This window comes from Acomys russatus, chromosome 19 (genome assembly GCF_903995435.1).
Source record: "Acomys russatus chromosome 19, mAcoRus1.1, whole genome shotgun sequence".
NCBI lineage: Eukaryota > Metazoa > Chordata > Mammalia > Rodentia > Muridae > Acomys > Acomys russatus.
In genome coordinates, this window is record NC_067155.1 from 36,426,268 (window position 1) to 36,452,733 (window position 26,466).

At 49.9% G+C, this 26,466-nt stretch overlaps 1 protein-coding gene across 1 annotated transcript in view; it reads right to left on the reverse strand.

The window, feature by feature from the left end:
- The window catches only part of LOC127202522 (kinesin-like protein KIF19), a 47,375-nt gene extending 21,633 nt beyond the window's left edge, over positions 1-25,742 (reverse strand). The window contains exons 1-12 of the mRNA XM_051161160.1: positions 25,493-25,742; positions 24,686-24,766; positions 18,756-18,866; positions 15,535-15,622; positions 14,335-14,471; positions 13,017-13,142; positions 11,089-11,283; positions 8,622-8,774; positions 7,955-8,077; positions 6,049-6,199; positions 2,608-2,782; positions 1,313-1,487 (exon numbers count right to left, since the gene is read on the reverse strand). Of these exons, the coding sequence (XP_051017117.1) occupies positions 1,313-1,487; positions 2,608-2,782; positions 6,049-6,199; positions 7,955-8,077; positions 8,622-8,774; positions 11,089-11,283; positions 13,017-13,142; positions 14,335-14,471; positions 15,535-15,622; positions 18,756-18,866; positions 24,686-24,766; positions 25,493-25,579 (1,602 nt within the window). The 5' untranslated portion in view covers positions 25,580-25,742. The remainder of the gene's footprint in view (positions 1-1,312; positions 1,488-2,607; positions 2,783-6,048; positions 6,200-7,954; positions 8,078-8,621; positions 8,775-11,088; positions 11,284-13,016; positions 13,143-14,334; positions 14,472-15,534; positions 15,623-18,755; positions 18,867-24,685; positions 24,767-25,492) is intronic.
- Between the last annotated feature and the right edge of the window lie 724 nt (positions 25,743-26,466).

The window sequence follows — 26,466 nt, forward strand, 5'->3', positions numbered from 1 at the left end:
GGTCAGAAACCCATCTCTCCACTAACCTTCTTTCTCATACCCAGGGCTAAGGGATTGGTGGAAGGGAGGTAGAGGCTTCAGTACCTCAAATGAACTAGAGTTTTAAAAAAGAGCATCAACACCCTCCTCCGCCCACTAGCACCTGTTCCAGAACTGTTACAGCCCTGATGACGTCACACCGGTGCCTCTTCCCTTCAGATCATGAACTTAGGGCACAAGACACAGCAGTTCTCCTTGAAGCCAGGGCCTGGACTCAAGCCAGACACTTGAAGCCTGGGTTTCTGCTTGATTGATCATTTTGACTGACAGCTCACCGATGCAGGCTCCTGACTGACAGGGCTGCCGCTGCAGGCTCCGGCCCATGCAGCTCTCTAAACGTCCCCTTAAGGGTCATGCCATCTAGTTGATGCACATCGCTGACTCAGACAAGAGGTATCTATCTTTCTTATCTTTAAAAGTTGTTGCACAGGGTGATAGTGGCGCACGTTTTTAATCATAGCACTGGGGAGGCAGAGGCAGGCAGATTTCTGAGTTCAAGGCCAGAGTGAGTCACAGGACAGTCAGGGCTACACAGAGAAACCCTGTCTTGAAAAACAAAACAAGTTGTACGAAACCCAGGCATTAGTTTGCAGTGAGGTGGCATGAGGCTAGACTGCTGTGGGCAGGCGTAATACCACGAAGGGCTTTTAAGAGAACTAAATGCCTATTGCTTTTAACAATCTGACATCATCGCTGGACAATTTCCCCACTTTCTGAAGACACACCCGCCAGCATTTAGCTAATGAGCTGCCCGGTTCCTGGCATCACTTGGCCTTCCTCCACAGCTTCCTTAAGCAAGAGTTTTGTAATTTTCCTAAACTGGGTTCAATCACTAGCCAGCTATTATACAAAGAGCCAGCTATTCCTCCCTCCTCATGCATCCAGGCAGACAAGTATGACCCTGAACTTCTAGTTTTTTGTTTGTTTGTTTTGGTTTTGTTTTTCCAGATGGGATTTCCCTGTGTAGCCCTGGCTGGCCTGGAACTCAGTCTGTAGACCAGGCTGGCCTCAAACTCACAGAGATTTGCCTGCCTCTGAGTTCTGAGTGCTGAGATTACAAGCGTCTGGCACCACGCCTGTTGCTGAGGGTGCAATCCTAGACCTTGTGCTTGTTAAGCAAACCTCAACCAGCTGGCCCTGGACAGTGTCTCTGAGCCTGAGACTCAGGCAGGGCAGCTGTGACCTCATAGCTAGCTGTGCTTCATGGGATGCGCAGGCACTCTCAAGGAGTTGCCCGGCTCCGGTGACTGAGTGCTGCGTCCCTCTCCCTCACCTTGAGGGCTGCTGTTTTCCGCTGTTCAGCCAAGAGCAAGTTCACCTCCTCTCTGGCCAGAGCCACCTCCGGGGGTTCTGAGGCCTCGACTTCCTCTCCATCGGCATCCCCTGGCTCCTCGTCCTTCTCCCCGTTCTCCGTGTTTGCATGGTGGCGGGTCTTCTCCCGCTCCCAGCTGCAGCGGGGACATGGGTATCAGGGGTCAATTGTGCATGAGCTGACAGTTCTATATCCCACACCCAGAGCTCCCCAGGCCTGCTAGCCTCCCCACAGGCATAGAGTAACGATGGAGAGGAACCGGGTCTCCCGCACAGCTACTTCCTGTGGAAACATGCCTCTCTGATCCTTGCTGTCCTCAGGAGACAGATGTGTGACCAGGGACACTAGAGGAGATTGGCTGGGCTCTGCCAGCAAGGGTACCTCATGGAGCCTAAAGCAGGATCCATTTGGAAACTGGGTAGGAAAGGAAGACTGAGGAAGCCTTGGCAAGTGGGTGCCTGCCCAGAAAGGGGCAAGACACTGTGACTGCACTGTTAAAGTGTAGAATAAGTCAAGTGTAATAAGGGTGCTGTTTATGTAATTGAAGGGAGAAGAGAAAGAGGCGGTGACGATGACAATGACGATGACAAAGGGTGGTGATGTACACTTGCCATCCCAGAACTCAGCAGGCTGGAGCAGGAAGATCACAAGTTTGAGGCTGGCCAGCCTGAGTTATATAGCAAGACCTCATTCCGGACAAAGAGGGTGAAGGGAAGGAGAAAGGAAGAGAGAGGGAAGGAGAAAGGAAAAGGGAGGGAGGGGAGGAAGGGAATTGTGAGAGAAGCAAGTGTAGAGTGAAAGAAAGCACTGGGTTTGAGTGATGCTGCTGTTTGAAGTCACACCTAAGAGAGTGGCCTGTGTCCAGGTTTCTCCAGGACAACTGGAGGGACATCTGCCGTCCCAGTGTAATAATTACTGATACTTCTTTCACCTCCAGGTGCATTCCAGCTATGCTCTGTACAGGCTCACTCTGCCTTCAAGCAGGGATGCATAGGTGAGTGGACAGTGGGAGAGAGTTTGTGTTAACATTTACTGACCCTCTGGGCTAGCTCTGGACCCCAGCCACAAGAGGCTCAAGGGATCCAGGAGTGTCTTTCCACTTGGGCCAGCTTACCAATAGGGCTATAACGGAGGAGAAACAGAGACAGGAGATCTGCCTTCTTGGGAACCTGCAGGTGGTAGCTACCATAGCCTCCCCTGTTCCTTGGCTTCCCTTCCCTCCGGGCATGCGCTGTGCCTAGCAGCAGGACACTCACTCTGCGATGGTCAGTAGGTGGCGAGACATGTCTATGTGCAGCTCAATGTTCGTGTTCTCCAGCTCCACCAGGCTGCGCCGCATCTCCATCTGCTCCTTAAAAGCCCCGATAAGCTGTGCCCGGATCTTGTTCATCTGGAGGCGACTGTCCTCCTCTGCATCGTGGGGGATTGTGACTGCAGGTGGGAAGAGAGGTGGCTGTACAGGAGCATCATGGGTCATGCAAGCATGAGCGCCATGCTCACTCATCAAAATGGGCCACGGCCCATGGACATGTGTGGGTGGACGGAGGATGGGAAGGGGCAGGTGGTGGGTGAGAGATTGGGTCAATAGTTGATTGGTGCATAGATAGATAAATGGATAGAGTTTTGTGAGAACAGATGGATGAGTGGGTAGGTGAGTAGCTGGATGAATATGCAAATGGATGCATGAATGCATGAATGCATGCATGGATGCATGGATGCATGGATGGATGGATGGATGGATTGATAGATAAGTGGGCAGAGGAATGAATGAGTGGAGAGATGGGTGGGGAGGTAGGTGGATGGGGAGATAGGTGGGTAGATAAATGGATGTGTTAGTGGATGGATAAATATATGGATGGATATATATGAGGGTGAGTGTATGTCTATATGGATAGATGGGTAGGTGGATGGACAGGTGGGTGGGTGGATGGATGGATGGATGGAGAAAAGATGTGAAAATGAGTAGTTGATGGGTGGCATATAGATGAATAAATGGGATATGGTAGATGGGTATATGGAACAGTCTCACTTCTCTTTGAAAAACCTTAACTTTCTCTAATTGATATATTACCTACTTAATACACATTTCACAGTTGCCAGTACTTTCCTTCTCGTTAGTCAAAGAAGTGGAAGCTATTTCATCTTTCACCTATGTTTTCTAAAGCATTAGAGACTTCTCATTCATCCGACGCTAAGAATTCTGTAGGAAGTAGGGCACAGTGGGACATGCCTTTAATCCCAGCACTCAGCAGGTGGATCTCTGTGAGTCTGAGGCCAGCCTGGTCTACAGAGTAAGTTCCAGGACAGCCAGGGCTGTTACACGGAGAAACTCTGTAATGAATATAACCTCCCCTCCAAAAAAGAATCCTGTAGGGCTGGCAAGGGGCTTGCAGCCAAGCCTCACAACCTGAGTTTGATCACCAGACCCCACACGGTGGAAGGAAAGACCCAATTCCTGCAAGTTGTTTTCAGACCTACACACACACAAATAAATAATAAATAAAATGAAAATAGAAGTAATTCTTCTGTGAGTTGCCAACTAAGTGTCTTGTCCTTTTGTTTTGGTTTTGTTTTGTTGGTTTTTGGTTTGTTTGTTTTGGTTTTTCGAGACAAGGTAGCCTTGGCTGTCCTGGACTCACTTTGTAGATCAGGCTGGCCTCGAACTCATAGCAATTCACCTGCCTCTGTCTCCTAAGTGCTGGGATTAAAGGCGTGTGCCACCACACCCGGCTATCTTGTCCACTTTTAGTCATTAGGCTGCTTGCTTATTTTTATTGGTTTTTGAAGTCCTTTGTAAATTACAGCAGAACTTATCTTCAGAAACCAAAGAACATTTGTGTGTGTTATGTGCACACATGTCTAATGGACTTGACTTTGATACATGTGTTATCCTTTGTGGATAGAGGATTATGTGTGTATATTCTGTGTGCATGTTGATATGGGTCTGTGTGTGCATGCATGCAGTCACATGTGCCCATGAGTGTGGAGGCCAGAGGTCAATGTCAGGTATCCTTCCCAGTCTCTCTCCACTTTATGTTCTGAGACAGGGTCTCTCTCTGATCCTGTAGCTCATTAACTAGCTAGACTAGATGGCCATCAAGGTCCAGGAATCCTCAAACCCTTCTCTTACCCAGAGCTGGGGTTAGAGATGCTCAGAACTGCTCCTGGCTTTTGTTTGTTTGCTTGCTTTCAAGACAGGGGTTCTCAGTGTAGCCCTGGCTGTCCTGGACTCACTTTGTAGACCAGGCTGACCTCGAACTCAAAGCGATCCACCTGCCTCAGCCTTGGGAGTGCTGAGATTAAAAGTGTGAGCCACCACGCCTGGAGGCTTTTGTTTTGTTTTGTGAGACAGGGTTTCTCTGTGTAGCCCTGGGTATCCTGAAACTCCCTCTGTACACCAGGCTGCTTTGAATTCAGAGATCTGCCTTTCTCTGCCTCTGCCTCCCAAGTTCTGGGATTAAAGGTGTGCACCACTGCATCAGGCCTGCTGTATCTGGCTTTTTTGCTAAGAATCTTAACAGGTCCTCATGACTGCCCAGAAAACAGTGACTGAATCACCTCCCAGCTCCACACAGGTATCCTTAGAGTCGTTTTTGCAAGTGTTTTGTTCTAGGCCAGCCTGGTCTACATAGTGAGTTCCAGGACAGCCAGGGCTGTTACACAGAGAAACTCTGTCTCAAAAAACAAACAAAAAACTAGTATGGGGGCTGAAGAAAGGTCTCAGCACTTAAGATCACTGGTCAGTCTTTAGAAGACCCAGGTTTTACTCCCAGCATGCACTTGGGGGCTCACAACTATCTGTAACTCCAGTCCCAGGGGTCTGTCGCCTTCTTCTGACTTCCTTGGGCACTGTGCACATGTGGGACACAGACATAAATGCAGACAGAACACCCATACACATAAAATAAGTTTAAAAATTTAAAGTTAATTAAAAAATAAGAGCCAGATGTGGGGTGGGGCACACACCTTTAATTCCAACATTTGGGAGGTAGAAACAGGAGGACTTCTGTGAGTTCCAAGCCAGCCTGATGGGCTGGAGAGATGACTCAGAGGTTAAGAGCACTGACTGCTTTTCTGGAGGTCCTGAGTTCAATTCCCAGCAAACACATGGTGGCTCACAACCATCTAGAATGTGATCTAATGCCATCTTCTGGCCTACAGGTGTACATGCAGGCAGAACACTGAATACATAATAAAAGCTAAATTAAAAAAATTTTTTAAAGCCAGCCTGGCTTTCACAGTGAATTTCAGACAATTAAAGATTACACAGTGAGACCCTGTCTCAAAACAAAACAAAACAAACAAACAAACAAAAAAACACCACACCACTCAGGAGATAGAGACAGGCAGATCTCTGTGAGTTCGAGGCCAGCCTGGTCTACAAAATAAGTTCCAGGACAGCCAGGGCTACACAGAGAAACCCTGTCTTAGAAAAACAAAACAACAATAGTGTAGTCTCCATACCTGGTAGGCAAGAAACTGGAGCCAGCTTGAGACTTCCAGGAAAACAAGAACAGTAGCCCCAGGCAGGGCCCTTGGTCACTGAGTGTAGATAATCAGAGTGGCCAAGACCAGGTGCTTGTGCCAGGGCAACCAATGGGCCCCTAGAACCTTGATGTTGGTCATGGGGCTCTGAGGAGGAGAGGGTGCTGGGCCATCGGGGCCTGCTGGAGGCCTAGGCCGACACTTAGCACTACCTTGTACGTCCAGGATGCTGGGGTCATTTCTCTTCTCCTTATCCTGCTTTTCAATCTTTGACTTGAGATGCTCAATCTCCCTGCGCAGGTCAGAGATGACATCAGTGTACTGCGCGATGCGGTAGGAAACATTCAGCAGGTTGCGCTTGACCTGACGGTAAGGACAAGTGCCCAAAGTCAGACATGGTGAGAAGTGACCTAAAAGACGGACTTGAGAGGTGACACTGTGCTTCAAGAGTATGGTCGCGGGGGAGGGGGTTGCGGCGGTTAGCTCTGTCAGCTGGACACAACTTAGAATTCACCCTGGGAAGAAAGTCTCAAGGAGGAATTGTCTACACTGGGTTGGGCTATGGGCATGTCTGTGGGAGATTGTCTTAATTAAGTTAATTTATGGTACCCACAGTGGGCAGCACCATTCCCTAGGTGAGGCAGGGGTGGGGGTAGGGTGGGGTGTCCTGAACTATGCAAGAATGGAGAAAACAGAGCTGAGCTTAAGCAAGCAAGCGAGGTCACATGTGTCAGTTTCTCTCCTCGCCTTGATTTTCCCACAATGCTGGGCTGGTAACTTGGATATGTGAGTCAAAATGAGGCCCCCTTTTCCCCTAAATTACTTGTGTGCATGTTTTTTTTTTTTTTTAATTGCATATGAGTGCTTTATCTGCAGAAGAGGGCATCAGATCACATTCTAGATGTTTGTGAGCCACCATGTGGTTGCTGGGAATTGAACTCAGGACCTCTGGAAGAGCAGGCGGCGCTCTTAACCACTGAGCCATCTCTCCAGCCCTTGTGTGCGTGTTTTATCACAGCAACAAAAATGAAGCAAGAACATGGGGACGGGGGAACCCATCGCCATTGCTATCTAGGAATGAACGTGTTGCGCCACCTTCTGGGATGTGTGTGGTCCATCCAGTGGGGGTCAGAGGGGGGCAGATTAGATACATGTCAGTGCTATTTGTCCTCAAAAAAGGGAAGGGTGTTCTGACACCTGCTACATCACAGAGAACTTTGAGAAGTCTGAGCTCAGTGCATTCAAGCAGACACAAAAGAAAACCCCTGTGTAAATCGGTTTCTCTGCGGCCTCTGGAGGAATCAGATTCTCAGCAGCAGAAGGCAGAGGGGTAGAGGCAGGCCTGGGAAGAGCCGGCAATTAATGGAGACCAAGTTCTGGTTTGGCGAGGTGTGTAAGTCCTGGAGGGGAACACTGGTGCTGCTCACGGCACACTATGGCTATACCAAGGCTACCGTGGTTAAAATGGAAGTGCTGGTGACCACAGAGGTCACTCAGTGGGTAAAGGTACTTGCTACCAAGACTGTGGCCCCAGAACCTACACGGTGGAAGGAGAAGAGCTGACTCCCCACAAGTTGTCCTCTGACTGCCATATGCTTGCCATGTCATGCAGATATGCACACACGTGTATACACATACTAAATAAAAATGGAATAAAGAAAGTACTAAATGGGGCTGGAGAGATGGCTCAGTGGTCTGCTCTTCCAGAGGTCCTGAGTTCAATTCCCATCAACCACACGGTGGCTCACAGCCATCGATAATGAGATCTGGTTCCTTCTTCTGGTGTTCAGGTGTACATACAGGCAGAGCACTGTATATGTAATAAATAAATCTTTAAAAAAAAGAAAGTACTAAATGAAAATCTTTGTTCCATGTGTATCTTACCATATACATATTTTATATTATTTTATTTTATTTTCAAGACAGGGTTTCTCTGTGTAGCCCTGGCTGTCCTGGACTCACTTTGTAGACCAAGCTGGGCTCGAACTCACAGTGATCCATCTGCCTCTGCCTCCTGAGTGCTGGGATTAAAGCTGTGCACGACCACACCTGGCTTGACTTTTATTTTTTTAATATGGGTCTAAGGATGGAAGTCAGGCCACCTGTCCTGCCCCTTACCCTCGTCTTGATGTTCTTTGCCCTGTAGGCATAGAGCAGTGTGGTTCTTGACTCCTCAAAACTGGTGCTGGCCGGGCTGATGTGTGCAATCATCACTGTGCGGCTGTTGCCTCCCAGGGCATCCTGCTTGGTGAGAAGCACAGAACTGGGTTGATGGGAGCCACGTGTTCCGTACCTGACCAGTGGCCCCAGCCCTCTCCCAGCATCACCAAGAGGTCTGGGAAGGGCAGCTGATACTGGGAACCAGAGTGCAGTTGCTACCTGAAAAGGAGACCCTCAGGATTACGTGGAGCCTCATCCAGCCCCCCACTATCTGACTCCTGCTTTGATGACAGCAGGTTAGACCAAGAGAACAGATGTAGGGACATTGATTCACTGCTTGCTTATTTATCTTGGCAGCATCCAGCTTAGTATAGAGAAAGTGTTTCTTGGGTTACAGCCACCTATGACAGGATTGGCAACTTTGGGGAGTAGCGAGCTCCCCGTTACTAGGGACATGTGAGCAGACAGGCCATACCCAGAAGGGTGACAGGGAGTCAAGCAGTAGCCGCATACAGCTTCTTCAGAATGATGGCTTCAGGGCTCCCAGCCTCTGAGCTAACAGTTAATTCCTGGAAGATATTGTCAGCTATGGTAGCCCTGCCCAAGTCCCAGCTGGGGCGCCTACCTTCAGCAGGCGCGTGAGTTTGCTGTCCCGGAAGTTCACGTACTGCGCTCGGCTGCCTCCTTTCTCACTGAGTGCATTGATGCAGTTGCCCAGCGCCAGCAGTGAGCGGTTAATGTGCGCACCTTCCTTCATCCTCTTGCCTCGGTTCTGAGTCTGAGCAGGGAGAGGCCAGGCTGAGCGAGGACTGAGTCCCTTCCTATTGCAATCTTCTTTCCTTCCCCATTCCTAGGGAGGGGACTGAAGTCCAGAGGGCTGGGGAATGGCCCTGCCTGCCCTGATACTGAGGTCATAAGTCCTGAGGACTGGAGACCCCTTGACAGAAAATCACTAGTAGAATATTAAACAACCATTCTCAGGGGATATAGAGTTGATCAACATGGGAAAAACTGAGAAAAACAGATTGGTGCCCAGACAACACTGCTTATAACAAGTGGTGCTTATAAGCAAGTGAGTGGGTTTTGCCCAGGAAGCACCCCACCTCCGACCCTGAGACTTACGGTATACCCTACAGGTCTCCCGATGGCACTCTGAGAGTCCACAGCCCCAGCCCAATGCAGCCCCACTTACTTCCTCTACCTCACAGACCCTTTACCAGTCACCTGCCTCCACACACGATCAGGGTTGTTTCATCTGCTGCCCCATGGGATGGATGCAAGCCCTGGGAAGTCACACCTGTCACTGTGGGCCATGTGTCTGGCCAGGCACAAGTAGGTGAAGATGTGTGCAGAAGCCAGCAAACACATTTAACTAAGCCCAGTATCCACGGGGCGGCTCACAACCATCTGAAGCACTAGTTCCAGAGCATTGGCGCCCTCTTCTGGCCTCCACAGCACCAGGCTGCAACTGGTGCATAGACATATGTGCAGGTAAAACACTTATATACATAAGATAAAATAGAACAGCCTGGCTGAGCAGGCTCTGCTGGCTTCAGCAGCAAAAGTGAACAAACAAGAGAAGTATCTGAACACCAGCCAAACCGGAGGACAGACCACAAGACAGGGAGAACACAGTTTGGATCTGACTTTGCTGGCCTCGAACTTCTGATTCTCCCATCTCCACCTCCAGAGTGCTGGGACCATATGCACTACCACACTTGTTCTGCCCAGTGCCGAAGATGGAACCCAGGGCTTCACGTGTGCTAGGTAAGCGCTCTACCAACTGAGCTACATCCCCCAGCTCCTCTTTCTATTTTCGGATGGAGTCTTGCTACGTCATCCAGGCCAGCCTGAAACTCCTAGCCCTCCCGCCTCACCCTCCGAAGCGCTGGGATGACAGGTGTGTACTGCACCAGGCTCCAAGTCTGTCTTGTAGAGCAGGCACAGTGGCAAGCTAGAACTTGGCTAGGGAGGGCTGTGGCTATGGTGACTATGGGCATCCGAACATACATCGTTGCCTGGTGTGTGTGCTAGAGGAGGAGAGAAATGCCACTTGCTGGTAAGGCTGGGTCTGAAAAGCCCTAAATCAAATCCTTCTGTAGCCCGCCCTGCGCTGGGTCCCTGGCCGGAAGAAACACCTGGGCCACAGCATAGCATCCAGGAAGCACAGGGGTGAAAGCAGGGACCCACAAGCTGGAGAGAGGCCCTAGCAATGCAGCCTTTTCTGCCATGGTTCTTGTCACCTACCTACCTGACCACAGCTTCTGCTACAAATGCTTTTCCTTGCGCACCAACCCAACTTCTCAGGATTTGTCTGGGCTCACCCTTAATTAAGATTTCTACCACAAGGCTGGAGAGATGGCTCAGTGGTTAAGAGCACTGACTGCTCTTCCAGGGATCCTGAGTTCAATTCCCAGCAACCACATGGTGGCTCACAACCATCTATAATGTGATCTGATGCCCTCTTCTGGCCTACACATGTACATGCAGGCAGAACACTGTATACATAATAATAAAGAAATCTTTTTTTTTTTTTAATTTTTAAAAATTCTACCCCAGCCTCAGTAGACTGTTTGTTTTGCTTTATCTTGGTGTTTTGGTTGGTTGGCTGGTTTTGGTTTTTGGACACGGGGTTTCTCTGTATCCCTTGCTGTCTTGGAACTTGCTCTATAGATGAGTTTAGCCAAGAACTCAGAGATCCACCTGCCTCTGCCTTCTAAGCACTGAGATTAAAGGTGTGTGCTGCCATTGCCCAGCTGCCTTGCTAGATTTTGAAAGCACAGGCCTCTCTGGATATTGCTATCTGATTATGTGTGTCACCCCAACACATGGAGGCATCCCAGGAACAGGATGAGCCCATGAAGCAAGCGGGACGCCTTCAGTAGATACAGAGTGAGCTGCCTACCACAAGGAAAACATTGGCTGAAAACCCTGACTCTCTGCCTTCTTTATTGAATGTCTGCAGGACTCCATTACCTTAGCACTCAGCCACCTCCGGGGTTGGGGTGCAGGGTAGGGTCAGGGAGGGGAGGTGGTAGGTCCTACTCAGACTGAGGACTTCTGAAAGTGGGTGCACTTTAGAGGGGCCATACCTGGGCTGCGCGCTCTGAGCCTGCCAGGTCCACCATGAAGAGCCTCCCAAGGCGCACTTCCTCTGCCAGGTCGCCACCTCGGCTTCTCTGGTGCACGGTGACCTGCAGAACTGCATGGGAGCGGGATGAAGTCTTGTTCGTGGCTGTGGGCTCCTGTGTGCGCTGCCTGTTGCCTTTGGTGAGTAGCTGCATGATCTGAGGACAGAGAGAAAGGAAGGCAAGTCACAGACCCAAGTGGCCACACTCTCATTCTAGAAAGACACAAGAAAAAGGGGAAGGGTGGCTCTGGGACTGGGACTCTTACAGCAGCAATTTCTGGTTCATGGCATGAAGTGTTTAGTTAGCTAAATATATTACAGGAGGATTCTTTATGTGTACCCCATCTGCCCTTCCTCTATCCACAACAGACATCACTAATGGATTGTGCCCACCCCCCTGCCTTTTTTTTTTTTAAGACAAAATCTTACTGTGGTGACACAAGCTAGAGTTATTGAAAAAAATACCTCCATAAGATTGTTGTAAGGCATTTTCTTTCTTTCGTTCTTTGTTTTTAAAGATTTAGTTAGTTAGTTAGTTAGTTTACAGTGTTCTGGCCTGCACAGCGGAAGAGGGCACCAAATCTCACAGATGGTTGTGAGCCATCACATGGTTGCTGGGAATTGAACTCATGACCTTTGGAAGAGCAGCCGGTGCTCTTAACCTCCGAGCCATCTCTCCAGCCCAGTTAGTGATTGATAGGGGAGGGCTTAGCCCTTCATGTGTGGTGCAAGCCTTGGGTTGGTGGTCCTAGGTACTGTAAGAAAACAGGTTGAGGGGCTGGAGAGATGGCTCAATGGTTAAGAGCACTGACTGCTCTTCCAGAGGTCCTGAGTTCAATTCCCAGCAACCACATAACCATCTGTAATGTGATCTGATGCCCTCTTCTGGCAGAGAGAGAGAGAGAGAGAGAGAGAGAGAGAGAGAGAGAGAGAGAGAGAGAGAGAGAGAGCTGGGCACTCTGACGGCCTGCTCTACAGAGTGAGTTCCAGGACATCCAGGACTACACAGAGAAACCCTGTCTCAAAAACACAAAAAGGAAGCTAGGCATGGTAGCACATACCTTTAATCCCAGCACTCGGCAGAGGCAAGTGGATCTCTGTGAGTTTGAGGCCAGCCTGGTCTACACAGTGAGTCCAGGACAGTCAAGGCTACATAAAGAAACCCTGTCTCAAAAAAATAAAAAATCAAAAACACGAAAAGGAGCCAGGTGTGGTGCATACCCCTGCAATCCCAGGACTCAGGGAGGCAGAGGCAGGTGACTCTCTATGAGTTTGAGAACAACCTAGTCTACAAAGCAAGTCCAGGATAGCCAGGGCAACACAGAAAAACCCTGTCTCATAAAACCAAAACAAAACACACAGAAGGAGGGTAGGGTGAGGGTGAGGAGAGGTGTGGTGGCAAACTCCATTAATCGCTGGGAGGCAGTGACAAATGGGCCTTTGTGAGTTCAAGGCCAGCCTGGTCTAATAGCAAGTTCTAAGACAGCCAGGGCTACATAGAGAGACCCTCACTCAAAAAAAGAAAGAGAAAGACATGGGGAGGGGAGGGGAGGGGAGGGAGAGGAAAGGAGATGATGCAGGCAAGCTTGCTGCCTAATTAATCATCAGGTCAGCTAGTGAATATAGAGACAAGGCGGCTCAGGTGGGCTGGACTCACCTGTACTGTGCTGAGGAGGGCCTGAGTCTGCACCTGGAGGCTGAGGGCAGCATTTAGGATCGATAGGTAATGTCTGCCCAGAGCACTGGCAAGGGGGCCTAGCAGATTGCAGAGACCTGAGATCTCAGACCAAGTCCAGACGCTGGGAAACAGCTCAGCTTGGACCTGCCTGCTGGTCTCTGCTCAGGGAACTTGACCAAGGAGGACTTGGTGGGTTGGCCTGTGACCCTCACCTCTTGAGCATTGGAGGTGGATACTTCCGTGATGCCTGCGATCTGGATGCTGCCTCTAGAATCTTCTCTCAGCTCTAGAAACCCAGAGGATGGATTCAGGAGGTCACGGATGACTTCATTATAAATCTGGAGCAAAGATTGAGACAAAGTAGCAAAGAATCATAAAGAGAAGGGGCTGGAGAGATGGCTCAGAGGTTAAGAGCACTGGCTGCTCTTGCACAGAACAGGAGTTCAATTCCCTGCACCCACATAGTGGGTTATGACCACCTGTAACTCCAGTTCCAGAGGATCCAACACCCTCTTCTGACCTCTATGGCTACCAGGCATGCATGTGGTACACAGACACACACGCAGGACAAAACATGCATACACATAAAATAAACTTTTTCTTGTATTGTTGTTGTTGTTATTATTATTATTATTATTATTATCATCATTATTTTAGTTTTTGAGACATGGTTTCTCTTTGTAGCCTTGGCTGTACAGGAATTCACTCTATAGACTAGGCTGGCCTTGAACTCAGAGATCTGCCTGCCTCTGCCTCTTGAGTGCTGGGATTAAAGGCATGTGCCACCACTGCCTGGCTGCTTAAATAATATTTTAATTATTTTATTAATATGGTTGTTTTGCTGCACTTATGTGTGTGTGTCACTTGCATGTAGTGCTCTCAAAGGTCAGAAGAGAACACCGGGTTCTCTCAGACTGGAGTTACAGATGGTTGTTAGCCGCCATGCAGGTGTTGGAAATTGAACCCAGGTGCTCTGGAAAAGCAACTGTTGCTGCTAACTGCTGAGATATATCTTCATTCCCCCTAAGATTTTTTTATTTTTTATTTTTTTGTTTTTGTTTTTCAAGACAAGGTCTCTCTGTGTAGCATTAGCTGTCCTGGACTTGCTCTATAGACCAGGCTGGCCTCGAACTCACAGGGATCCGCCTGCCTCTGCCTCCCAAGTGCTGGGATTAAAGGTGTACGCCACCACACCAGGCTTGATATTTTTGAAAGAACCAATTATGGCCTGAAGAGATGGTCCAGTGGTTGGAGGCATTGACAGTTCTTCCAGAGGACCTGGGTTCAAATCTCAGCACCCACATGGCAGCTCACAGCTGTCTGTAACTCCAAGATCTTATGGTTTCACATAGCATACACGTAGGCAAAAAACCAATGCACACAAAATAAAGACTAATAAAATTTAAAAACAAAACAATTGGAAGCCTGAGCTTCGGGAGAGCTCACACCCTGAGAATGAGTTTCTGCACATGCAGTTGGCGTTGTACCCATTCTGCAGCTGGTCCAACTGAGGCAGAAGAGCTGGCTCACCTCCAGGTAAGACATAGATACGCTATACTCCATGTTGTCCTGTGTCTCCTCGATGGCCTGGAAGAGGTCAGTGAGGGTCTGCAGGTAGATGCCAGGCTCCGCATCCATGCCCAGCATGGTGTGGGTCTTTCCAGCACCTGTGAGAGGGAGGGCAGGGCTCACAGAGAGGCCTGACACACTGCATAGTTTCTGGGGGAACTCTCCTTAAGGGGAACCTCACTGGTCCACCCCGTCTGCCCCCAAGGAGGAGAGCATAGGCTTGTCCTCCTTAAACCTGCCACATCACTGACAGGTGAATGAAAGCAGCAGCTGTGTCCCCACCTACACAGGCAGGGCTGCAGTCCTCCCCCCCATCTCCGGGAGACAAGAACCAGCCTCACTATGTAGACCTGGGGCCAGGCAAGCGCTTACTTCCTGGCTATATCCCATCCCTCATCCCCACTGCCCCTGCCCCCCCGCCTTTTTTTCCCCCCCCCCCCCCGCTTTCCTTTTCTTATTTATTTTGGGACAAGGTCTCATTCCATAGCCCAGGCTGGAACTTGTAAGCTTCCTGCCTTCGTTTCTCAAAGAACTAGGATGACAAGCCTGTGCCACACGTTTGTAAACATTGATTGAGCCTTACTCATAATCTCAGAGAGAGAGAAAAAAATCTGTGGTCCTCCTGAGCAGAAAGACACAGGCAGGGGGTGGATGCTAGCATCATCTCAGAGTCTCCCTCGTGACTATGTGGTCTGGGGCAGCTATCTTATTTCCTGGACTATTATCTGTGAGGAGGGTTCATTCTCGCCTTTCAGAGCTGTGGGTGACAAAAACGCAGGGAATAGGTCCCTATAAGGAGGCTCAGGATGTAACTCAGTACTAAAGTACTAGCCTAGAATACATGAGGCCCTAAGTTCGGTTCCCCAGTACTACCACTGTGTGTGTGTGTGTGTGTGTGTGTGTGTGTTGGGGTTGTCAATGAGTTGGTAGAGTGTTCACCTAGCACATACCATGGCATAAACCGGGCATGATGACACACACTTATAATCCCAGCACTTGGGAGATGGAGGCAGGAGGATTGGGAATTCAAGATCATCTTTTACTACATAGTGAGCTTAGGGCCAGCCTGGGCTACCTGAGACCTCATCTCTAAAAAGGGGTCAGGAGACCTCTGCTGGCACCTTGCCCATACCCTCCTGGAGACAATGCCCCACTCAGTACCTGAGGGGCCATAGGCAAAAACTGTCGCGTTGTATCCAGAGATGACACCCTCCACTAAATGCTGGATGGTGGCATGGTAAACAGTTTCCTGCAGATAGACAGGAGGACAGATGGTCAGTGGACAGTCCAGCCTGACTCAGAGAACCTATTACTTACAAAAGACAGGGATTAGGCAGGTGTGGTGGCGTATGCCTTTAATCCCAGCACTTGGGAGGCAGAGGCAGGCAGATCTCTGTGAGTTCGAGGCCAGCCTGGTCTACAAAGCGGGTTCCAGGACAGCCAGGGCTACGCAGAGAAACCCTGTCTCGAAAAACAAGAACAACAACAACAAAAAATACAGGGACCAGCAATCAGGACACGGAGGCAATGGTATCTCTGTAAGTTCGAGGCCAGCCCAGTCTACATAGTGAATTCTAGAACAACCAGGACTATAGAGTGAAAGTACATCTCTTAATAAACAAACAGACAAACAAACAAGAATTTGCAGCTCCTCCCCCAGAAGGCTTGCCACATGCTAAGAACTAGACATTCCTGAGGCTTTTGCAAGAACTAAGAGATTGAGGACTGGCCTGAGGACCTCACAATATCATCAGGACCCCATGCTGGGCAGGAAGTGGAACCACGTGAACCAAAGGCAGCAAAGGGGTAGGCATGTAGTGAGCTCCCTGCCGCCCACGGGAGAGTCCAAGGAGAGACATCCATGCGGTTTGACCACCAGCAGCCCTTTCTGCTGCACCTCCTGGTTGTCCACTCTGGCACAGTCCTGGAAGCTCATGGCTTCTCCAAGTTGGGCTGGAAGCCATCAGATCCAATCCCCCTCTCTGTGGTTTTGGACAGGCACAGGCTAGATCTGAATTTGGGCTCTTCTCTGTGTGGCGTGACTGTAGACAGTCCAAATGCCTCACATGTAGAACAAGGGAAGTGTGTGTGTGTGTGTGTGTGTGTGTGTGTGTGTGTGTGTGTGTGTGTGTGTGTGTGTAAAACAGTCCCATGTGGTCCAGGCTAGCCACAACTTGCTATGTCACTGAGGATGACCTTGAACTCCTTATCTTCCTGCCTCCACCTCCTGATGGCTGGGCTTACAGGTGTGTGTCTCCACATGCAGCTAGGAGGAGAAAATATTTCTGAGTATTTTGTAAGGTTGCTGGGAGGCTTGCAAGGGACATGGGGACCTTGAGTGTAGCACTTAGCATGAAGTAGCTTGCTGATGACTGTCAGTGACCAGGTCCTTCTGTGGAATGCCATCATGACCTCTGCTCAGAAAGTAGCTGGGAAGCCATTCTGCTTTACAATGATGGCTGAGTCCTTTTAACTGAGGGTAACACTGGTATTGTCAAAGGGGCCAGATGGACAGTGTCACAGAGCCATGGACAGTGGCAGTGCGGCCACTTGGTGCTAGAGTGGCATGTCCATCAGCAAGCCAGTAGCTACGAGAAATTCACATCCCTGAGACAGGCTTCTCAGAAGCAGGACTTCTGGGCAGGGCAGTGCACACCTGTAAGGGCACACCTGTAATGGCATACCTGTAATTAGCATGTGGGATGCTAAGGCAGAGGGATTGGGAGCATAAAACCATTCTTGGCTACAAAATGAGTTTGTGTCAGCCTGGTCTACATAGTGAATTCAAAGCTATCCTGTGTTACATAATGAGATCCTGTTGAAGGAGGAGGAAGAGGAAGAAGAGGAGGAAGAGGAGGAGGAGGAAGAGGAAGAAAAGGAGGAAGAGGAGAAAGAGGAGGAGGAGGAGGAAGAACAAGAAGAAGAAGAGGAGGAGGAGCTAAGGACGTGGTTCAGTGGTTAAGAGCACTGGCTGCTCTCACAGAGGACCTGAGTTCAGAACCCAGAACCCATATGGTGGCTCCCAACTGAGTGTGACTCCAGTTCCAGGGGACCTGACAGTATCTTCTAACATCTGTGGGTACCAGGCATGCACATATTACATACGCACATATGCAGGCAAATGCTCATACACTTAATTTCTCTTTAATCTTGAAAAAAAAAAGACAAGTGGATCTCAGAGTTCTAGGCCAGCCTGATCTACAGAGTGAGTGCCTGTACAGTCAGTAGGGCTACACAGAGAAACCCTGTATAAAAAAAGAAAAAAAAACACTTGGAAAAATTATGGGGTGGTGGTGCATGCCTTTAATTCCAGCACTTGGGGGACAGAGGCAGTTGGATCATTGTAAGTTCAAGACCAGCTTGGTTTACAAAGTCCAGGAGAGCCAGGACTACACAGAGAAACTTTGTCTTAACCTCCCACCTCCTTCCCCCCCCCCAAAAAAAAAGAAAGGAAAGAAAGCCAGCATGGTGGCTCATGCCTATAATCCCAGCACTCAGGAGGCAGAGGCAGGTGGATCTCTGTGAGTTAGAGGCCAGCCTGGTCTACAAAGTGAGTCCAGGACAGCCAGGGCTACACAAAGAAACCCTGTCTCAAAATAAATAAATAAAGCAAGAAAGAAAAAAGAAAATAGATAGATAGATAGATAGATAGATAGATAGATAGAAGTTTCTTGAAATCTTTAAAACACAAAGAAGTGAGAAATCTGGTGTTGAATACAGGGCAGCCGGCCTTCCCTCTCACCGTAGGACAGTAGGACAGGAATGCATGGCATCCTACCTTGTGCTGTTTTACTTGGATCCAAAATCTACCCCCAGGGTGCTGCCACTCTGGTGCTGTAACAGACCATTTCTGATGTCCTAACGTCAAATCCTACCTTCATTGCTATGCCCTGGCTCCCCTCTGTGTGCTTAGGTGAGATGGGTGTGATGTGAGACAGAAGAGATCAATGCCTGGTCCAAACCCCAAGCCTTGCTGTGTGACCTCCTGGAGGCTCTGCTCTGTGAGATGAGCATGCTGTAGGCTCCTCTTGGCAGGCCCTGCCTATCATTGTGACAGTTCTCAGTCTAGATGTCCCTTTGCAGAAGGCTTGCTGGCCACATGTTATAATGAGCAGGACACGCATGCTCAGTTTCTCCTTGCTCTACAGTGGTGCGTCTTTATCATGTGCAATGAACAAACTCAACAGAAGCCCCCAGAGCAGGCAGCAGGACCTGGTGACCCTGTGTCCACAGGAGGATCACATACAATTGATCCCTAGGATGGGTTTTCTCCCTTACAACCTTTTGCACCTCAGGGAGAGCCTGAGGAGGACAGAGATGAGACAGCCTGGCACCAGGGCCCAGGATGTTCCTGGAGTTAGAGGCAGGGGGGTGGTACACACCTGGGAGGCATACTGGTCAAACACGGTGTCAAATATAAAGGTGCACTCCCGGGACCGGTGTGCACGCAGAGTGTCCTCTGGGTCTTCGCCTGGGTCCATGAGCACAACCACCTGGACACAGATAGAGGGGTCAGGGGAGAGCCAGCGAAACCCTGGCAAGCATCGCAGAGCTGTGGCCACAGCCAGAAGCAAGAGCCAGGGCCAGAAATGGCTGGAAGTTTCTATGCTCTTTTTCCCTCCCTCCCTCCCTCCCTCTCTTCCCTTTTCTCCCTTCCCTCCCTCTCTCCCTCCCTTCTTCCCTATTCCCCGCCCTCTCTTTGTGTGTGCACATGCAGAGGTTAAGGTCAGAATGTCTTTTTGGTTTTCTTGGAGACAGGGTTTCACTCTGTAGCCCTGGCTGACCTAGAACTTTCTCTGTACACCAGGCTGGCCTCAAACTCAGAGAGAGAGCCACCTGCCTCTGCCTCCGGAGTGCTGGGATTAAAGACATGCACCATCACTGCTGGCCTCAGAATGTCTTTCTCGGTTGCTTCTCCACTTCATGTTTTGAGACAAGGTCTCTCATTGAGCCAGGAGCCCACCATTTCCGCTAGACTAGCTGGCCAGTGAGCTCCTGGTACCCCCGTCTCTGTTCTCTAGGCTTACAGGGCTGCATCTGTCTTTTGTGTGGGTTCTGGGGATCCGAACTCAGGGTCCGTATGCTTGCACAGTGAGCTCCTTACCCTGTCTCGTTCACTCCCTGGGGGACAGTGTCTCCTGCTGTCACTTGCCCAAGGCATGACCACACAACCCTGCTCAGCTAGTAGCCCCCGTAGTCACATAAATGGCCCCAGACAACCCCACCCAACTCACCAAACCACCACCCACCCTCTCTGGCTCCACAGTGACAGACTGTCTTAGGGCCTAATGCCAACAGAGAATGCAGGAGGCGGTGCAAACTGTAGAGCGCTGAGCTGGCCTCTCCACTGCTGTATTCACCTCACAGGCCCAGGAAGGTAAAGGGACTATCCAAAAGCCTCTATCTACAAGCTACATTTCTGTGAGAGCCTGGCAGTCCCCAGGGCCCCTCGGTCCCCATATACACCATTATCAAACAAGCCTGTTAAGATCCTTGGGGGCAAAGGGATTAAAGGAGACTGCCCCAGGGACAAAGGGGTGAAGTGGGGGTGGGGTGGGGCAGGGAAATGGGTAGAGGCCAATGCAGCCTGGCTGGTGGAGACATGGGGCTGAACACCAGAGAGGAGCTGAGGAGATGGAGGCACAGCTGGGTGGGGCTGAGGGTCTCATCAGGAGGCCACTACCTGCCCCTCCCGTGTTCTTAGCTTTGGAAGACACAGTCCTGGGAGGCCAGGCTCGGCCAGGGTTTCTCCTGGCTTCTGGCCAGCACTTGCTCCATGACATCAGCTGATTCTCCTTGCTTTCTCTCCTCCTGGGAATACACCGTGTCATGGGACAGCCCACCTACTGTGGGCCCCCAGGCCAAAGCTGCAGAGGACGTAGATGAGTCTCCAGCCAGTGACCTCTGAACAACAGGGCCTGGGGAGGGGCTGTGGGGCTTTGATTCATAGATGTGGGCTCTAGAACCCCAAAGCCTGGTTTCTAATCCCACCCTGGCTCTACTGCTCACTCAGGTGGCGGCTTAGAACAGTGTCTCTCAGGCCTCACCCAGTCTTCAAATCTGTAAAGTGACAGTGACCACAGAGTCTGCTCACTAAAGGGACATAAGGGCTGATAAGAAAACATACACAGGCTGGGCAGGGGTGGCACACGCCTTTAATCCCAGCACTTGGGAGGCAGAGGCAGCCTGGTCTGCAAAGCAAGTCCAGGACAGTTAGGACTACACAGGAAAAACCCTGTCTCGAAAAAAACGAAAGAAAGAAAGAAAGAAAGAAAGAAAGAAAGAAAGAAAGAAAGAAAGAAAGAAAGAAAGAAAGAAAGAGAAAACAAACACATAGACTTCTGGGTGCTCAAAAAGTACCCGCTACAGTTTGGTCTTGAATCAAAAATAAGTATAATTTAATTTTTTTATTTTATGTATTTCCTTAGTGTGTACATTTGTGCTAGGGAGGAGGGTGCATGCCATGGTGGGGACAACTTTTGGGAGTTGGTTCTCTTCTGAGACCTTGTGGGAGCTGGGGATTCGAACTCAGATTGTCAGGCTTGTACATAAGCACCTTTTCCCACAGAGCTATCTTGTTGCTGTAATGAATACTTTCCTTATTTTCAGATGATGTGATTCTATATAAAAGAGACCATAACCACCCCAGGAGAAGAATGTTAGGGTGGATAGACATTTTCAGCAAAGTGGCAGGATACAAAGTTAACAACTAATCAGTAGCTGGGGCCATTGAGATGGCTCAGCAGGTAAAGGTGTTTGCCATGCAAGTGTGATGGCCTGAGCTCTGACCCCAGGACCCATGGACGGTAGTTTGAGTGAAATGTCCTGCATAGGCTCAGATATTTGAATACATGGTCACTAACTGGTGTTGATGTTTGGGAAAAAATAGGAGATGTGGCCTTGCTGGAGAAAGTCTGCCACTGGGGCTGGTTTTGACGTTTCAAAGCTCCATTGCCAATGAGCTTTCTGTTTCCTGTCTGCAGTTCAAGCTATGAGCCCTCAGCTTCCAGCTCCAGTTGCCATGACTCCATCATGGACCCTGTCCTGGCTAGTTTCATGTCAACCTGACACAGCTAAAGTCATCTGGGACTTTTGGGAGTTGGTTCCCTCCCGGTGCTGGGTGTTCTAACCGAGTCCCTCTGAGCCGTCTCCATAGCCTTGTGTCTTTTGCTTGAGAAAGGGTCTAGCTATGCAGCCCAGGCTGGCCTTGAATTCAATATCCTCCTGCCATGACCAGCCAGTGACAGAATTACAGGCATAAGCCACTACACCCAAATGAGACTGTGTTGTTTTTAAGAGGCATACGATGGGATGTTTGGGTAGGGAGGGGCCTTCTGCCCCCAACTAACTGCAAATGCTCCAGAGAAATGGAGTCAGAGCCCAGCGGAGAGGAGAGGCGGAGTGAGGCAGATGCATGAGGTTAGGGGAGCACTGGTTCCTGGCATTCCTGCAACCTCTCTATTGACTTGAATTTATTTCAAAATAAAAATAATAGTAACTGGGTTTGGTGGTACACACCTTTAACTAATCCCAACATGCAGGAACCAGAGACAAGTGGACCTCTATGAATTTGATGCAAGCCTGATGGACATAGTCAGATGCAAGCAGGAGCGGAAGAGAACTGAATTTATCACAGCATAGACAAAACTCAAAGACATTGAGCCACAGCCTAGTGTGGTAGCACATGCCTTTAGTCCCAGCACTTGGGAGGCAGAGACAGGTGGATCTCTCTGAGTTCAAGGCCAGCCTGGTCCACAAAGCTAGTCATGGATAGACAAGGCTACACAGAGAAACCTTGTCTTGAAACACCACCCCCCAAAAGATTTATTTAAGCAGGACAAGGTGGCACACGCCTATAAACACTCTGAGAGGCAAGACAGGCAGGCATATGCCTCAGCGGTTAAGAGCACTGTCTGCTCTTCCAGAGGTCCTGAGTTCAACTCCCAGCAAGGACATGGTAGCTCACAACCATCTATAATGAGATCTGGTGTCCTCTTCTGGCCTGCAGGTGTACATGCAAGCAGAATATTGTATAGATGCATAGTGAATAAAGAAATCTTTTAAAAAATATATAAAAACATTTTTAATTGAGCCACAAATAGGAGGCTACTCACATGTGACTACCTTGACATGGAATGCCCAGAAACCAGAGTCAAAGGTAGGGTGGTAGCTGGCAGGTGTGGGGTCTCTTCTATGGGGAGAAACACTGTGGAGCTGGAGATATATGCTGGCTGCAGAGCTAGGAAAAGGACCAAATGCTCAATTGCTTGCTTTGGGATTTGGGGCTGGGGTGGGGGCACGGCAAGAATTAGAGAGAAGAAATGGGAAGGAAGTGATATAATTATATTTTAATTTTTGAAAATTTTAAAAAGGTAAAAATTTGAACCAGGTGGTTAGTGTACCTCTGTCATCCCAGTACTCAGAAGCCGAGGCAGGAGAAACTGAAGGTTAACCACAGCTACATGGGGGATACCGTCTCAGGAAAAAAACAAAAGCAAAAAAAAAACCTTGGAATTTTCTGTGGTGTTAATTTCACCTTGGGATGTGCTAGCGTGCGTGCGTGCGTGCTTAGCAGGGCCAGAGGCTGACATCTGCTGTCTTCTTAACTGTTCTCCACCTTTTGGGGGGTCGGTGGTGGTGGTTTTTGAGACAAAGTTTCTCTGTGTATCCCTGGCTGTCCTGGACTCACTTTGTAGACCAGACTGGCCTCAAACTCAGATCCACCTGCCTCTGCCTCCTGAGTGTTGAGATTAAAGGTGTGTGCAGGCACACCTGGTCCCTCTACTGTATTCATTTTTTTTAAAAAGGTCTCTCAGCTGGGCAGTGGTGGCGCATGCTTTTAATCCCAGCACTTGTGGGGTGGGGGTGCAGAGGCCAGCCTGGTCTACAAAGTGAGTCCAGGACAGCCAAGGCTACACAGAGAAACTCTGTCTCGAAAAACTAAAAAGAAAGAAGAAGAAGAAGAAGAAGAAGAAGAAGAAGAAGAAGAAGAAGAAGAAGAAGAAGAAGAAGAAGAAGAAGAAGAAGAAGAAGAAAACCTATTTTTTAAAAGCTGGGCGTGGTAGTGCATGCCTTTAATCCCTACACTCGGGAGGCAGAGGCAGGGGGATCTCTTTGAGTTCTACGCCAGCCTAGTCTACAAAGTGAGTCCAGGACAGCCAAGGCTACACAGAGAAACCCTGTCTCAGAAAACCAAAACCAAAATAAATAAATAAATAAATAAAATAAAAAAAGAAAGAAAGAAAGAAAAAGAAAAAAGGTCTCTCACTGCCTCGCTGCATCTTAAGCTCACAAATTTGGCTAGATTGGTTTACTATGGGATCCCAAGGATCCTGTCTCCACTGCTCCAGTGCTGGGATTACAAGCACTCGCCACCAGCTGTTCCCAGGAGCTGGGTTACAATTCAGGACTTCATGCATGCAGAGCAAACACTGCACTGTCCCCCAAGCCCCTTGCCTTGATGTTTCTGCACGAGCTGTCTTTGGAAGATTTATTTTTATGAGTATGTTTGCCTGCATGTATGTGGGTGACCCGTATGATGCCTGGTCCCACAGAAGCTGGAAGAGCGTGTCCAGTGTCCTGGTACTGGAGTTTGCAGGTGGCTGTGAGCCACCACAAGGGCGCCCTGACTCCTGAGCCGTCTCCCCAGCCCTGTGCATGGTCTTCAGTACTGCCCAGAGTCCCACGTCCACACATAGGAGGAAGCACCACCCTGTCTCCCCACCTTCTCGGCTGAACCCTGGGACCCAGTGTGCATTGTTTAGCTGTCTATGGCCTCACTGCTCGTTTACCCCAGCAGCACCTTTACTGGTGGGGCCCTCCCATGGGTGCTCTGAGCCCCATTGGGCAGCCCTTGGCAAGGATCTTGGTTTACCTATCTTTTGGGTTGTCGGCTTGAGTGTAAACACCGTGCCTGAGCATCATGTCATGGAGCACCTCACTAACCTCCCTAGTGACCAACAGGGGCATTCTGACACACACACACACACACACACACACACACACACACACACACACACTCACATTCACAGTTATACTTTTCACACACATGCACTCTCTCAAATACACAAACTCACACTCACATACACTCACATATTCACACACACATGTACGCATTCACATACACATTCACATAGTTACATTCACGCATTCTCACATACACAAACTCACACACACACATCTAGATTAAAAACCCAAATGAAAACATTGTATGGCATGCACCTGTCACCTCAGCTCTGCCCCAGGACAGAGCCCGACCACCAGGTGCCTCTGTTGAGTGAGTGAATGCCTGCCTTGTGTCCTCTAGCCTCACCTGGTCCCCCACTTTGTGGGCAATGACGGTGGCTCCTTCTTCCAGTTCTGTACTGTTGAGTGGGCGGATCCGAAGCGCCACCTGTGGACAGGGCATAGGCAGCACCAAGACCCTTAGCACCAAGACTCCCACTTTGGCCTGGGCTCAGTGAGGCAGTGAGCGCCTCACCTCCATTCACCCCTAGACTCCACCTGCATGGAGCTGTTCCTGCCTCCTGGAGAGGCTCTGAGAAATCAGCGGTGACATCACTCCCATGGAACACAGAGGAGCGGGTTGCCCAAGGTCACAGAGCTCCCTGATTTAGATATGATCAGAAAGGAAATACACCTGCAGCTTCCAGCCCTCTGTGAGCGAGCCTTCAGGAGAGGGAGCCGGAACTTGGCATGCCCCTCAATTTTGCCAGCCCATGTCTAAGGGTATCTATCCTCTTTGATACCATAGATGACATGAGGCTAGTCTTAACCAGTCATAGGTGGCCAGTTGGGGTCCTGAGTGTAGTTCACCCCAAAACCAAATGGGCTGAGGGTCCAAGTAGCCTGGATGAGGCCCGCCCCGTGGCTGGGGCTGTAGTCCAGACCCTGGGCTGAAGGCAGAGGTTCAGAAAGTGGGGTACAGGAGGTCTAGAGACTCAAGGTGAGAAAGTATGAAGTATCACTGGGTCCCAGGAAAGGGAAGTGAGACCCAGCAGATGCTGGTCCCTAAAGGGCTGAGGAGACCTGATCTATGGGCCCAGGGTTCAGGGTTTCTTGCCAGGGGCAGAGGCTGGAGGGGCTAGAGGTGGCACAGGACATGAGGAAAGGTACTCACCATGAGCTGCTGGTCCTTGGGCTCCATGTCCCTCAGGGCTGGGCTGCCCCGGGCTGGAGAGGGGTCTGTGGTCTGGTGGGAGGGCATGCTGCAAGTCAGAACTAGAGGGCCCCCAGCTAGCCTAGCAGAATCAGAAGCAAGGAGATCCTCCCAGCTCAGCCCTGCCCTACTCCCCAGGCTCACTCTGATGACATCAGCTGGGTCCCCAGAGGTGGGGCTGGGCCAGCACTGAGTTAATCTACTAAACTGGTGTCACTTCTACCTGTCTCTCTGACCAGGACAACCCTCACGGTTTGAGTAGGCCCCAAGCAGCCAGGCAGAGCTCACAGTTAATGTCATGATGGGGACCGTGACAAGAACCCTCTTCAGCCTGCCTTTAAGCTCCCCTTATGTCACAGGAGCCTCTGGTCTAGAGCTGAGGACAAGAGACAGAACCCTGCAGTGTGGAGCCCCTTCCTGCCTTGAGCCCAAGAGCAACGGTCACCCACACAAGGGTCACCTCAGAACAGCAGGTCAGTGTGTTTGTGACTTCCCACTTAAGGGGACTAAACAATAGCCAAACTCATTTTCAGCTGACAGTGCCCTTACCAAGGTCTTTGGTAGCCAGCCACGTTACTGGTGGAACTTCAGCCTTCAGGGTCCGGCTGCACACCAGAGTGGGACTAAGGATGGACCTGCTGATTCATTGCTTCATCTCTTCTACAGGCTCTCCGGGGGACAGTCTTTTTCCCCCTCCCCCAGGGGACAGTCTTGCTCTGGAAGACTGCACCAGCAATGTCACACCGGTAGCCTGGGGTGACCCATGTAAGAGCTACTAAGAGCCAGGCTTGGGGACTGGAGAGATGGCTTAGCAGGTAATAGCATCAGCCTTTACCTAAATTCCATCCCTGGGATCCACACAGTGGAAGGAAGGAGAATAAACTCCTGCAATTAATTCCTGCAAGTTGTCCTTTGACCTCCATATGGCACATATA